Below are 16076 nucleotides of genomic sequence, written 5' to 3'. Positions count from 1 at the left end.
CTATACTGTATATAAATATTAATCTTGCATTGTAACCCTGTACAGTACTACCCTGTAACACCTGTAAGTCACCCTGGATAAAGGGGTCTTCAAAATAAATCAAACAAACCTTGTTGACTACCAATAATAATAATAATAATAATAATATGAAAAATGTTGTCAATTGGAATACAATAAGATTGTACTGCAGCTGGATGCTCAAGGGGATCTCTGCCTTTTTTCTGACTCCCCATGTTTTTTTGCCACTGGCCGCCACTGCTGTACATAGCAAAGGTAATAGCACGAAACAGGTTAGATGTAGAGCCTTGACCTGCAGGGCAGAGTGAAGGACAGACAGTCTGACTGAATACCTGTGAAGACGTCACCTTGAAAATCTGCAAAAAGTACCAATGAAGTGGTGGCAAACTCATTCGGGCTACCTGAGCAAATATATTTAAAAAAAAAAAAAAAAAAAAAAAAAAACAAACAAACAAACAAACAAAAAAACAAAAAAACAAAAAAAACTAAAAGTAGAAACAAGTCTTGTGTTAATAGTGCAGGTTATCACAAGGCATTCACATTTCAAAAGTTGAGGTTTAATAGTACTATCATTGAGAGCTGTAGTGCCACCCCAAAAAACGTGTCTGAAGGCTAGGGGGGTGCCAAACCTATACATCATTGTTACAGGCAGTGTTTCATACTTTTACCGAATTCACTCACCTATAAGAATCTTAATCCACCTAGTGGATAATTTATACATTACACCGAACAATTCTCATTTACTTGACTGACCCCTTCTAATCAAACAGTCGCAGTGTCACAACTCCCCTCTCCCCAATATATTTCTTGTAACATTAATCAGTCAATTAATGTACATTGTATGTGTATTCCTATAAAATTATCTTAGACATAAGAAAAACGAAAACTTTTCAGATTCTTCAACTGACTCAATTCTAACAGAAGTTTATTATTATTATTATTATTATTATTATTATTATTATTATTATTATTATTATTATTATTATTTCCGGTAACACATAAATAACTAGAGTGTACACAAATTCCAGAACATCTTACCAGTAAGGTAGTACAGCATTTCTAACAAGTTCAACTCCAGTGATTGAATTAACTTCTGAAATACTAACAGGCTGACTACACCATTGCAACAATATCCTACGGTACGATCAAGCCGGCTATAATAAAAAAAAAAAAAAAAAAAACATAATAATAATACTGTATTTCAGTGTTATTATTTTGTATGAATTACACACTGCTGTGATAACGCTGTAACACTGATCCCAGCATCCCTCCCACCAAAAAACCGACGCTGCTGTAGCGATAATGCAGCGGCTGCGCATTACTGGTGCAAAAGGTCAGAAGGAGGTTTGGATTGCGTTTAGCAGACTGTGAGTTCAGTTAAATAGAAGACGGAGCACGGAGAGGCGCAGAAGGAGAGAGCAAGCTCATTCGGTAAATCAACAACAAAACCAGACCAAGTATCCCGGGCGAATGGACTCAATGGAGAAATATACAGTACAAAGAGCAGTTTGTCACTAAACCATCTGCCCAGGACTCCATTCTGTTCATGCCGGTTTAAATAGCAGCTACCCTACACGGGTCTAGCTTCACTCTCTTCTGGTTTTGCAAATTTGTTGCTTTGGGAGAGGCAAAGGTGGGGATATATGATGAAGTTCAAGCCTAACCAGACAAGGACTTACGATGGGGAGGGTTATAAGAAGCGAGCGGCATGTTTGTGTTTCAAGAACGAACGGGAGGATGAGGTAAGAATGGATTGACAAGACACACCATCAGCAGACTGGGGAAGATACTAAATGTATCGCACTAGATTCGAACTCCACGTAGCATATTTTTGAACATCTTTTAGACTGGACAGCCACAGACTGTTCAGTTAGGTGTACAGCTATGTCAATATTTTTTTTTAAAACAATAATAATAATATACATTTGATCATGTTTGCAGCTTATCAAGACACACAGTGGATTTATACGCTACTGTACTGGTGTGTGTTACCTTGTGTTCTCTGTGTCCATTTTCTAGCGCAGCAGTTATTGGCAACGTGATAAAACCACAGTAGGCTACATTTACATACGGTAGCCCTTTTTCATAAAGGATTGTAAAATCTGTGTCATACTATTGTTAGGATTTAAAATATAGTGTACGCAATATCAGCTGATTTGTGTTTCCTTCCGTGTAAATGGTGTGTGATATCCAATTTGGGCTAGATTTGAGTCAAATGATTGTGTATTTATACAAAGAAATGATGTGGCAAAAGTGGTTTACAAATCATTATTACCCCCACTGCATTGTAATACTGCATTCCGTCTGAATTTACATAGGTTACCCGACTATTTCGATGTTATAATGTTAACAAATTACGCAGATGTCTCTGTAGATAGGGCAGTATTACTGAAATATATCATATAGAGGCCATTTTGTGAGATGTGTCATGGTTTTTATTATTACTGTTATTATTAATTAGTAATGTTCTGTACAGCTTGTAAGGTACGGCTGTTTTTTTTTTTTTTTAACGATTGCACTGTTGCTGAATAAAGTTATCTTGCCGCCGCCGCCTATACTGTTAATGAAATGATGAAAGTGATTTGCCTGATGAAGATCTTTTCATCTGAGGTTTCAGTGATCCATTTACAGGTGCATTTACACATTCAACAGCACAATACGAGACACTCGCCAGCGTTAATAGTGTTACACTGAGTATGCTATAGTGCTTCATTGCGACATTTAGTTGCAGATCTAAACAAATCCATCATGAAGTTCACATTAAATTCCTCACTGTCTGGTAAAAAGAAATTTAGAATACACCCCCAGTGTCTGATGGGTAAGACATAATCTAACTTGCTTAACAAAAGTTGTAACAGTGTTGTATGACAATTCAGAAAGTTAGTGGCAGGACTTTCAGAATGATTTGTGTGTGTGTGTGTGTGTGTGTGTGTGTGTGTGGGGGGGGGGGGGGTTATCTCACGTTTTGGGATTAATGTAAAATATACACTATGAGCCTAATATTCTCTTAAAATTCCAATTACTTGTCAATCCTGTCCAAAAATAAACAAAACAAAAATAAATTTGCCAGGACACAGAAACATAATTGTAATTAATTTTTATTTATGTAGATAAGTTTCAGAAAACAAAATATTGCTATATTAAAATATTTCTATAAATAGAAATATTTTATTATTTATTTATATAAAATATTTCTCCAACAGTTTGTATATCAAATTGATTATTTGTATTGGAAATTAAAGTTTTGTAAAATAGGGTTAGTCATTCTGTGTGCTGGTTTCATTGTGCTATATTATATTATACATGTTTTTTGAAAGGTGCTGTAGATGTAAAACAGCCCTATAGGTGCTTGCTGTAGTTTAGTCCAAGTAAATCTAATGTAGTCATGTGAGGGTGGGCAGAAGCACAGTCAGCTTCATCTTAAGAATTGACAGAAGTGTATTATCATCAGAGTGGCATGGGTCAGCCCCTTTTAATAACAAACTATATTGTCCCCGGACTCCTACTGTTGAGCAATGTATAAAACATTCTGTGCTTTGCCTCATTCTATTAGACATTGTGTGGCATAGTTCAAATAACCTACTTTCAGGAGTCTTTTGAACTGTATTCCAAATAATTTGAAATTGATTTGGGTGTTTTAAAATACCATCAATGTCAATCACAATCTAAGCCACCCGACTGTAAAGGTGCTCAAACTTTAGTGTGAGTGAATGCTGAACATGATAAGCTCACACCAGAGAGATAGCATTCATTTGCTGATTTAATTTGAATATCGAGTGTTAAATAGCCTACACTGGCTATGTGTGATTAGACAGAACCCCAATGGCTCCAAAGGAAACAATAGCTCTGATTTGCGTAAGCACAATGTTAAAGACTCATCCCCCAACCCCCCCACCACCACCACCCCCACCACCATCCCTCCATTGGTGGTGCTATCTCCTGTTTACACTGTTTAATCCAGCAGTAGAAAGGGGATAATAATGCCTTTTGGAAACCAGCCAGCATATGTAAGGGTTTTAATGAAGTTGTAAATGCAAGACTGGTCAGTGCCCTTTTTGTAACGCATGTATATTGTTTTCTTTTTTTTTTATTATTTGCTGTTGCAGTGCAAATTATGGAATAAAGTCAATACTGTAGTTCACTACTATGGACTGGACTGGACAGCGACTGTTATGGGTCCCTCCAGAGTACGGGAATACCAGTATTTCTTTAAGTCTTTAAGAATGACCAAGCTGCTTGATTTAGGTGTTGATACAGAGAACTGAGGTAGATGAGGGCTGACCTTATCAGTGATCACCCTTTAGCCTGTATTCTATAAAGGTTCACCGATGACATGCTGCATTGGGACTATTTCTGTGGATACATAAGCATTTTAACTCAGAGGCATCTGTCATCCCATTATGCAATATTTACATCATGGCACATTGGGACTAGGCGTGCGTGCTTCAGAGAGTCCTTGGAAAGGGAGTTGTTGTTTATACTTTGTTTACAGAAAGTAAGCTTTCCACCAGTCAAAGTCACTATGAGCACAGGGAAAAACTAGGATTTTGAAAGTGTTTAAGACTTTTTCAACATTATTAGGAAAGGCAGAGGCATAATGTGACAAGAAAATGCTAAATAGGTGGATCACGGCTCATTTTCAACTATGCATTACTAGGGATGGGACTTTCAAACGTTTAAATGTATAAACTCTAAAGAAGCGATGAAACTTTTAATAATATGCTAGACGTATAACCGGTCATGTGACAAATGTCACCAAACGCTTTTTTTTTTTTTTATGCATTAAAAAATGTATCATCAGTATTCTGTCACATATGAGACTGCTCTAGTGCCACAGTAAGGGTGGATATTATAAAAAGGAAGGGGTTTGGCAGTTGCCTCCAAGTAGCTTTTCTAATTGGTGCAACAGAAAGATTGACACTGGGGCGGGTTTTATTATTTAAAGGTTGTTTGGGTCACCCTGCCTTAGTCTGTGTGCAGTCACTGTAAAGAAAACTGGAGCGACAGACTGTCACCAACTCTTTTTTTGTCAGTCAGGGTGATGCTTTTATGTGTTACTGGTTTGATAATCCTCGGAGTAGTGGTTTTATAAAGTGCTGAACTTGATAAACGGTTCTCTTTTTCTTCTTTGTGCTGTACGGTGACCTGGCACATAAAACAGTGTCCTACAATCATTTGCAGTTTTAAAAGTACTGCATTTAAAATGAGAGTTAAACTAAGGATGCAATAGCCAGTTTTACAGGAGAGGATGCTAATGTTTATCAAATCATTAAAAATATAGTCAAGTTTCCAGCTAACCTTTCGCCCTTTGGAGTAAGTGGTGATGTCTGTAAAACCCTGGGACGTACTCTACATGCAGTCTAGATGCACTGCTCATAGACACCCATAATCTAGAATCTATCTAGGATCCCTTTGGCTATGGATTTCAACACATTGGGTGTCCAAATATAATCTAATGTCTGTAAACAAGACACATCAATTAGGCCTACAGTGCACAAGCCCTGGAGTGTGTGATGAATACAATTATAAAAGTTACTGTATTATAACGGGGCTTTATATATATATATATGCACACACACACACTTTTGGATAAAAATGGCATTTTTGTTCTTTGACATTTTTCATTCTTAGTCCCCAAGTAAATATTTTGGACAGTTTTCAAAACAGTTTTTGCTGTATTTTTACAACACATGATGTTGATAATAATAATAATGATATGATAAATGCGTATATCTGCTTCGGGTACAGTGATACAAGGTTATATTTGCGTGGGCCATGTTGTTAACAAGCCTGATGTTGTCGTCCAGGCTTTACTGTGAAACTGACTGTAAAGGAGGATGTGCGCGTGTACTGGACTAGAGAATAATGACACAGGAGTTTAATTATGAAAACGCAAGTGTAAACAAACAAGTAAAAAAGATTAGCCTGTCGTCAGACATGTCATGTTAGTACAAAATGCATTAATTTACTGCGTATTGGTATTGCGACTGGTCTGGGAAGGGGGATACGCGGGTGCGTTAAGAGAAATCCAGCGGGACGTTTTTTATTTCACAGGGGGCACTGGCGCAATGGTGCAGCCTGGCGCGAACACTGAATTGTAGATGCGTTATGAACATGTTCAGTGCTGTCGTGTAAATTTGAATTACTGTTCTAAAATCTGAATACTAATAAGTGAGTTTCCATGTCAACCCCATCAGAGTAGCCTGGTGCCTGACCCTGTGTTCTTGGGTTGTGAGTTTGCATGTTATTATCCCCATTTGGTTTAAAATTTAAGTTCTAATGACCTTGCTGCCTGCTGCTCAGTGACAAGCTTGTCCTTGAGGAATGGGGTAGTGAGGTAGTTTTAGCCTCTAATAGTGGAATTGGCTGTGAGGGAATGGGAGACTTTACCGCATATAGGTCATTTCTCCAGGCACTTTCCATAGAAGAATACAATCTCTTGTTTCACAATACATTATTTAAAGGTGTGGTGCCCTATAAGGTTTGAAAGATAAGTGTATGTTTTGAAAGGTTGTTACACCCACGGTGAAAATATGGAAAATATGGTCTGTTGGTATTTTCTGTAAAATGTTGTTATCATTTAATATAATTTAGCATGCTTTACCAGGTCTTAAAAGGTAGCCATAGAATTGCATTTTTGTGTCAAGATGACCTCTCCAGGCTGTATTTATGGTATCACCTATTTAGAGCAAGAACTTGTTCTTGTTCTGTACTACAATTATGAGGGCTTTTGACAACCAGAAAATCAACCTATAGTAAGTAGTCCACAGAGGGAACTGGTTGTGACCGTTTGAATTAAGAAAAAGGCATTTTCTGCTAACCCTACTTACAGGAACTTTTTTACTTTTTTATCTTTTTTTTTTTTTTTTTTTTCTGGCCACTGGCCATTTTACATATGAAAATCCCAAATGACTGTATTCCCTCTGCACTAATAAGCACTTGAAAGTATTTTTCCACATCTAATTTGTCTGAAGGAATGAAATGCAAGGAAGTATACTACTCTTGTTGCTCACCTGGGCAGAGAAGTGTTCAAATCAAGGTGTGAGGCAGTCTGTTTGCAGTACAGGTGAATCCCTGGTCAGATCTGTGATGCACTGTAGTCCCTTAAACAAGTTGACATATGAAAAACTATTTTATTTTGACTGTTTAAGAAAAACTAATTCTGTCAGTTTCCACAGTAACTGGGTGCTAAGTAAATATCCCATAATAAGTAGTATGAGCCAGAATATGTGTTTATATTGTATGGATTCTGGCCACTAAGTCACACACAGCATACACTAAAGTTCTTGGGATGTAATGTTGTATATACTTTTGTGATATCCACTACAAATAAGAATTTGATATAGAATGGCCTTGTTTTTATTTCTGCAGTTACCAGAAATTATTGTGAAACTGTTTGGCAATCAATGTGTTGTAGTGATGTAGGCTCTCAAATCCAGAATGACTATATTTCAGTTTTCACTCATAACTCTTTTGGGAGAGAATGTGTAAAACATTAGGCCACTAGTTTAACACAGCTGCAAACCAGTAATGATACTTTTCTTCTGATCCAAATGTGCTGCTGTACACCAAATCTGTGACCAGAGAACTCAAATGGGAGCAGCTAAAATGCTTCAGTCTTTTAGCCTTGAAAAGGGATGGTGTTACAAAAAAGGGGAACTTCGAAAGGTGATTTCCATTAGTGAGATGTATATGTTAGCGTCCTAATTGTCCAAACCTTAATATACAAAGAATTCAGTTTGGTTAGCATTTTTCACAAGTTGGGGGACAGACTATTGTGTAATCTAGGTTCTTAAACTTAATAACAGTGCAGTATGTGTACTTGCTTTGTACTTATATTTATGTTAAACCCAGACAACCATTAATGTGTTTGTCTGTGTGGCAGAGCAGAGCTCTGCCCTTTATAAATTGGCAGTTATGGGGTTAAGTTCCCCTACCTGCCTGGGTTTATTGTGTTCAGGTGGCAGGGGTTAATTAGAGTAATTAATGATCAATCAGCACCCAGCCACCTGACATAAAAGGAGGCCTCGGATTCCCATTAGGGAGAGGAGGGAGCTGAAGAAGTAAGCTGGTATTTGTATTTGTATTTGTATTTGCTGTTTTATTTTCTCATCCAGTGAAGGCATTGCCCAGCCTGGAAACCTTTATTTTTGCTTTGTGTTTCGTTATTTGTGTTTAAATATCTTTGTTTTTGCCCTTGTGCACTTTTATTTTGTGTTTATTTAAAATTTAAAATATTTTTATCTTTTTAAACTGCAGTCTGTCTCTGGGCCTTTATCCACTCACCAGCCTTGTCACAGGCCTAAACTAATAGACTCCTAATGCCATAGGTCTGGCTTATTGAGGTAACTATAAAGTTTTTTTTTTTTTTTCAGGTTCTTTCATTTAAGTACATGAAGTGAAATCTCAAACTATTCTGTATCGGGTCTTTTTCCTCCCTAATGGTTTTATCTCTCAAATCATTTTATTTTTGAATGTCTGCTTTTGTTTTTATTATTTTATAGCCCTGATATTTTTTTTTTTTTTTAAATATCCATGCCACTGCTTCACTCCTACAGCCCATAGTAAATCCTATTTTAGCATTAAATTAAAGGGTACGTAAGGACCTTTTTATTTTATTGTATTACATGTTCCCATGTTTTGCTACAACTGTTTAACCCTATGCCACCGACGGGGAATGACCATATTTGGACGTGAATATGACAACTTTGCGTTAGTGCTTGTAGTTTGGTAACCATAAATCACAAATTGGAACCCAATATATCACTAGAAAGACTTTAAGTATACCTTTCCAATAATATAATGTTTGCTGGTGGGATGTGTTCTATTTTTTCACATAAGCCATGCCTATAAAAAAAATAAACAATTGTATAATTAATAATGAATATTTATATACAAATGTACTATTTTTTTTCTAAATGATATACAAAATAAATGATGTAGGAGCTGAACAATTTTACAAGGATTTTAAATCTGGAATCAGAATTGAAATTGCTTGTATAGTTGCAGAGCTATACAGGGTTTTGTAATGTGTGTTTTTTTTTTTTTTTTTTTTTTTACCAAAAAAAGCTGAAATGGTGAATGCAGGTCAGCTGTGAAATGAAACTGGAAACATAATATCTTGTTTGTGATAAATGAAAATAATTTCTGTGTATAGAGGTAGATTATTTATATATATATATAATATCACACCAGATGTTGAGTGTCTATTTATTCAAAAAAGAAAAAAAAAAACTTGCAAATACAGTATGCTACTGTATTGGTAAAAAGATACAACAAAATACAAACATACTACCAATAAAAATAGCTAAATTATAATAAGTAATAACTACATCTAAATTGTCTTTTTTTTTTTTTTTACATTTTGACCACTTTAAGTTTTTAAATTGCGTTCCTTGCCTCGATATGGCTTCACATGTACCTGCATGGAACTCTCGGAACTACATTTCCAATCATCCTCCTGCTCACTGGTAAATCCTTTGCAGTACATATGTGAAAATACTGATCAAAAATATGCTATGGAACACCTAATTTAAATGTCAAGCGTGTTTCATTCTATGTTCATTTTTAGCACTAGCAACTCCAGACCATAAAAATTAGGGCTACCAATTAATTGCAGTTAACTTCTGCGATTAACACATTAATTTGTTTAACGCACTTTAATCTCACTCCTGTCTTGTTCCTCTAAGCATACTGTAATTAATTTCTTGCTGCACCATTTTAATACATGCCATCTTTGAATCAGTGCAGTCATCATTTAAATATAAAATTAGTCACAGAACCGCATTATGTAACAAGCAGTCACGGAAGGACTTGTTAATGGGAAGTTTTTTTTAATAACTTTGATGGTTCATTGGATAAAAAGAGGGTTACTTGTATCTACTGTCAAAGTGAGTTCCAGTGTCACTGAAGTGCATCTAGTCTGCTGTACCACCTGCGTGCTAAACATGCTTTCACTTCTCAAAATACACTCTAGTAGTTTTCTGCTACAGACATCAACAATAGAAGATGAAACTCGTCCGTTTTGACAGAGCAAGGGCGCTGGTGCTGGGGGTTCAGCAGCACCCACTGGCTTTGCGTGGCTTCCATCATAATCGGGGGTTAATTTTGTTCAACGGCTTTCAGCACCCCCCGCTGTAAAAATTATTCTAGTGCCATAATAACCACATTTCTTTTTAAACAATATGATTTACACTTATGGAGAATATAACTGTTACTCAGTGGATGTTTTATGTAGGCAATTTCAAGTTAATAAAAGAGAATTTTTAAAATTATTTAAACAGCAATGAAAAACATGTTTTGAGTAAAGGAAACTGAATTCTAAATACAGTAAAGTGAATAATAACTGAATCCATTATGATTTAGCAGTTGTTTTAAACAATTTAATAATTCTGGATTGTAAATAAATATAGAACTATAAAGAGAATCTAGAAATATGAAAACATGATTTTATGCTGGGTTGATTTTTTGATAATAATAATAATAGCATCAGTAATAAAACAAACTTAAATGAGATTGATGCAGTAATTTTATCTTTTAAATATGTGATTGAAACCAAGATTAACTGAGTAATGCACATATGCTTACTGTATACAATCTTTATGTTCAGTTTTGAGTACAACAGGGATTAGTAGCATTTGAATACAGTCTTTTAATTTTTACTTTTTACAAAGTACATCATCAAATACAGTTGTTTTACCAGGCCGAAAATTTGAAAATGTTGGAACGTCTAGAGATTCTACCTGTTGTCGTGCACACAAGCTGATCCATTTGTTAGATTTAATGGTATCATGTACCATCATTTGACAAGAAGCACGGTCACACAGAGGTTGTTGATCTCTGCATAGTGTAGAAGATTGCATTTTTCTGTGGCTTTACAGATAACAGTAACATGGTCTACTATAATTACTTAATTGTTTTATTATAAACTAGTTCTCTTTTATAAAAACAATTTCAATTTGCAGATACAACTGTGTAGGTTTTTTACAATATAGAGTGTTTACCACATAGTGCATATGTATTTTATTGTGCACAGAATGCTGTAGACTGTCTTGTCGAGTAAGTTGTTTTAATTTTTTCAGGCTGTCTCTATCGGGGCATGTGCCGCTTATGTTATTAAAACAACTAGGTGTATTTTGGAGACCAAGAAAGCTTTTCATTAGACTCTAAGTCACGTGCTAAGCAGATTACATATACTGTGTGTCTTTATAGATAAGGGTATGTAAGTGTTGAGTGTAGTATTTTTGAAAACACATTTACTGCTGTAATTGATGCAAAGCTCATGGTAGTGTAAATATACATTATTTTGTATTTACTATTTACTGTAGGACAGGTACTAACACCCAATGACAAAGAAGAAAGGTTGCATTGTGTGAATGTCACCCTCTACCTGATCAAGAATCTGATGCATAGATATCTCTGGTTATCATCTTTGATACAAGTTTTCATGCAGTCTGCAAAACTGTATGTTCGCTTTGCAACTAAATTCCCACAGGTTGAAGTATCGGAAGAGTGTATCCAGGGCATGATTTATTATTTTAGTAATCCCCATAAAGTACATTGTAAACTATTGCATTAAACCAAACATTTTTCATACCTTAAAAGGGTTTTACCCAGAAGCCCGATTGCCAATATGATTGTTAAATACAATGTGTTGCTAGGATTAAATTGTGCCGCTAAGGATGGAAGGTGTGTTGTGATCAGCGTGTGGTGCTGCAGTTCTCAGTTATTTTAATTCTCAGTCACACAGAAAACCAGTTGTAATCTGTCATGTCTGTACTTTAAAAAATAAATAGTCACATGGAAATATTTCAGGCATACAAAACCAAACTAGGTCTATAAGTAGATCTTGTCGCATTGATCAGAAACAAAAGGTGTTTTGAAGGCCCTGTTTGCATTGTTTGGAACTGACATGGGCATACAGTACGCCAGTGCTATACGTGAGACCAAATACCTTTAACTGTACAGAGAAGGATACATTTACACTGGATATGACGGCGCATTTAAACTTTGTTTGATTGTGTAATGGATAGGGAGTATTCATGTACTGAAGAATCTTACCCTTGACCACCCACAATATATGTAATAATCCAACCTATATGTTTTGCACTTATTGAGTGATCCCATAGGGGAGCTTGATGCAATACTGCTTTGTTTGAAAAAATGTTCGTCAGAGGCCTATGAACTAATTTTTATCTAACAGTACTACTAAACTGGCATTTTCACCAAACTATAATGCAAGCATCAAGTCTTCAGTAATGTTGCACAACGTGATGGCAGGTTCACCAAACAGACCCGCTTGGGTTCTTTTCCCTTCTAAAATCACAGACAACACACAAGATTGAAAGAAAAATAGCGCTGACGCGCAACTTTAATAACAAAAATAAGCAAAAAACAAAACAAACACTTAGCTCCTTCGGAGCACTGACTAAACATTTGTTGCAGGTTCCTGACTAGCTCGCAGGACGGATACGCCGTTTACCTGCCAAAAAAAACCACACAAATAACGCAAGTTTCACACGATACTTTCAAGACGACTGCTCACACACACAGTTGGGCTCCTCACTCAGCAGCCCAGAACAGACTGGCTGCCTCTCTTAAATACCCTGCACCTGGCTCCAATTTACAATTAGCACCAGGTGCAGGGGATTATCTAAACAATAAAACAATTACAAACCCTTAGCCCATTCACCCAAAAGTGCATTTTCACATGGATTTTTAAGCAGGGAGGATTTAACCCCCTCCCTGCTATCTCACACACAGTTATCTTTAAGCCTGCATTGACTTTTTAGGGATGTTGCTTTTCCAAAAGAGAAGGGCAGTCATTGAAAGGGGGAAAGATTAGGTTTCTGTGTGATCCCCAATACATGATGTAATACAGTCTGGCAGTTTAATAGCAGTTTAATGGTCCAATAGCAAATCAAGTCTTCTGGAACCTTTCCTTTTCTTGGGTGTTTGCATTCCTGATTTTGTAATTGCAATAACCCTAAATGCACTGTACATATGTATATCATGGGAACCGTTTATTTGATTTTGATGCTACTGTAGCAATTGTAATGAGAGATGGTATTCTGTAGATGTTGACAAACTGCTTTTTTTGTTCCTGACACATGTAATGTGCTTTTTGGCTAGGGATATACAGTCAGCACTTCACATATACAACCCTTTTAAATGTTAAGTCTCGGTTAAAAGAGTGTGACGGATATTTGTTTCTTTAATTGTGTCCTGCTTAAATCCTTGTCCTTTTTTCAGGGAACTCAAAAATAGACACACTGTCAAAACTACATAGCTAAAAGGACTGTTTTAAAATAAGTAGGCTACCATTTTGATGTACTGTAGTTTGTTGTGATGGTACAGTACTATATTTTAACAGAAGTATTTTAATTCAGAACGATAGGATTGTGAAAATGTTGCTTACCCAAACAAACAACTGTGGACACGTGGACTGTAACACAGTATGTTCATTGATTCCGGTTCACTGTACTGCACTGCTTTTGCAAGACATATTGTAGCAGTATATAAAATTCCCCATTATGATCCAACAGTAAAATGAAACAAAAATGGTACCCATGCGCAGAATTGTGTAAAAAAAAAAAAAAAAAAAAAAAAAAAAAAAAAGTTGATGCAATTTAGCAAAAGATTCAGAAAAAAAATCAACACAGTATCCAGAATTGAAATGGTATCCAAAACTAGTATTCAAAATTGCAGAACTAGTGCTCGATAAAAGGCTAGCCTATCGCAGAGCACTTGTAAATGAAAACGCACGAAAGTAACTAAAGAACACAGATATTAAAAAAAAATCACAGTATCTCCTCTAGTATAAACTGTTTTACATGACTGGAGCTGAAATTGCAGTTATCGTTCTTTTTTTGTCGACTGCATTTTTGTCCCAGTGAAATTCGCTTGGGTACTGTAGGTACTCCCACTACGGATGGACTGAATTACGCTTGTGAAAATGCGGGCTGTGACAGATAATTAAATCAATTGTAACACTGAAGAGATGGGCTATGTATAAGGGAACTTGTGATGGAGTCGGATTTCTTAATTCCAAGACGGTAAAACAGGACTGACGTGTATCTGGGTAACGTATATCTAAGTGCTGTATTCCTGATGCCATGCATTTTAAGGAAAAGTTCTTTAGCTCAGCACTACAAACAAAGCAAAGTTTATTTTCTACTACAAAGCTGAGATTGTCCTGGTTTTACATGCCCATGATTGGCTCCAGATGGTCAGTTGATTTGTTCCAGAAGGTCGGTACCTTACCTCAGTCCACCTTTACTATGCCCAGACCAGTGCCTAGAGGCATGCTTCCAGCAATCTATTATAGAAATGCACCCTTGGGGAATTCTGAAATGATAAATGCTTAGTTATGTGTCAGGGATGAAGAAAAGTTCAATTTGTATTTGAAAGAAGCTTTACGACAGATGCTAATGGTTTTCACTGCAGTTTTTTTTAAGGAATTCCTGGTTGTCATTATATAGTATGTGTTCATAAGGCTTGGATTTTTATTAAAACTTTTTAATACTTTCAAATCTGTTTTGTGAAAAGTAATATAAATAGGACTCTATTATTGCCCAGCAAGGCAAATTGTATTCTACATGTAGGCTGACTGTTAATGTCTGTTTGTTCAACCATGACCCTACCCCAGCAGTCAAACCACCACTCGCATACCTCCTGCAGTTAAGGCTTCTGTTTCAACGTGCATAATAACATAGTGCTGGTACAAATATCTGAATATTTGAATACATTTTTTTTTTACATGTATTCGGTTACAAAAGTCAGATGTTCGTATTTGCTACAAATGACCAAAAATACCTTGCACTCATTTACACCACCAGAATTTCCACCTCAATTAAAAATAATAAATAAATAAATAAATAAAATGTTGAAAAAGAGCTCCATGTGATATGTGGGATTTTATATATATAAATCCATTACTCCGTCACCCGCTCAACACAAGGAAACAACACGGTGGTTGAGGAGAAACCTTTAGTTTTATAACTTATTATTTCTAATTTGTCATTAACTCCTTAATAATACTACGTACTCAGAGTGATCTTTAGTTTTTTTACTTGTATTGCTATAACATGGCTCTCTCTACTCTAGCTAGTAAGAACAAAAAAATGGTGAAAATTGTAGATTCAGCAATTAGTGGAGCAATAAATACTTATTTATTTTACCAACTGTACCGAACGCAAAGCCAATGTGCTTATTGTGCACTGAATGTGTGTCAGTAGTTAAGGAATACAAGATGAAAAGGCATTTTGAAACCAAACAAGGAGCTTTTGGAAATACGTATCCAGAGAGCACAGTAGAGAAGCTCAAAAGTAAAAGCGCTGATCACTGATCATTTTAAAATGTTTGTAATGATACTCTGTTAAATTCTCACACTGTCCTATTATTAAAGTACTATTCATATGGTAAAATGTGTAAGTCTTGTTCAATATATGAACATTAAGTTATGTAATAGATATTATTGCTGAAAAATGTGCAATAGTAAAATACAAAAGTAAAATACACTGCCCCGCCTAACTTTTTTTCCCAATCAGGCACGCTTAAATTAAGAAAGAAAAAAAAAAAAAAAAAAAAAAACTAGTTAACTCGGGACGAGATTCTAAAGGGAACTCTGTCTGTCCAGGGTATAAAAGAAACACATGCCAGCAAGTACAGCATAAACCAAACTGCGTTGTTGGAGATGAAACTACGGATGGGAGAGAGAAGTGTCCTGAACATTGTATTTAATTTGTAATTTTATGAAAATTGTATATTTTTGTAATAATGCCCTTCATTTTCGACAGTCTCAAGGTTTTAATGCAAATATTTATTACAAACAACTATATTAGCATTTTACAAGGTCTGGCCTAATTTACAGGTGGGATTTTTCAAATCCCAGCTCAGCCACTGACTCATTGTGTGACAAGCAAGTCACTTAACCTCCTTGTGCTCCGTCTTTTGGGTGAGACATTGTTGTGACTCTGCAGCTGATGCTTGGTTCACACACCCTAGTCTCGTATCTTGTAAAGCTCTTTATGAAGGTGGACCGCTATGAAAGGCGCTAT

At 35.9% G+C, this 16076-nt stretch overlaps 1 protein-coding gene across 3 annotated transcripts in view; it reads left to right on the top strand.

The window, feature by feature from the left end:
- Positions 1-1350: 1350 nt before the first annotated feature.
- The window catches only part of LOC121319702 (diphosphoinositol polyphosphate phosphohydrolase NUDT4B-like), a 38549-nt gene continuing 23823 nt past the window's right edge, over positions 1351-16076 (top strand). For 2 of the 3 annotated variants that reach the window (XM_041257393.1, XM_041257392.1), the window contains exon 1: positions 1351-1760. In XM_041257393.1, coding sequence (XP_041113327.1) covers positions 1662-1760 — 99 coding nt within the window. In that variant the 5' untranslated portion in view covers positions 1351-1661. The remainder of the gene's footprint in view (positions 1761-16076) is intronic. The other variant, XM_041257394.1, reaches the window with a different exon arrangement.

Source organism: Polyodon spathula, chromosome 8 (genome assembly GCF_017654505.1).
Source record: "Polyodon spathula isolate WHYD16114869_AA chromosome 8, ASM1765450v1, whole genome shotgun sequence".
Lineage (NCBI taxonomy): Eukaryota > Metazoa > Chordata > Actinopteri > Acipenseriformes > Polyodontidae > Polyodon > Polyodon spathula.
The sequence above is the reverse complement of the archived record's forward strand: the minus strand, read 5'-3'. Positions and strand labels throughout refer to the sequence as shown.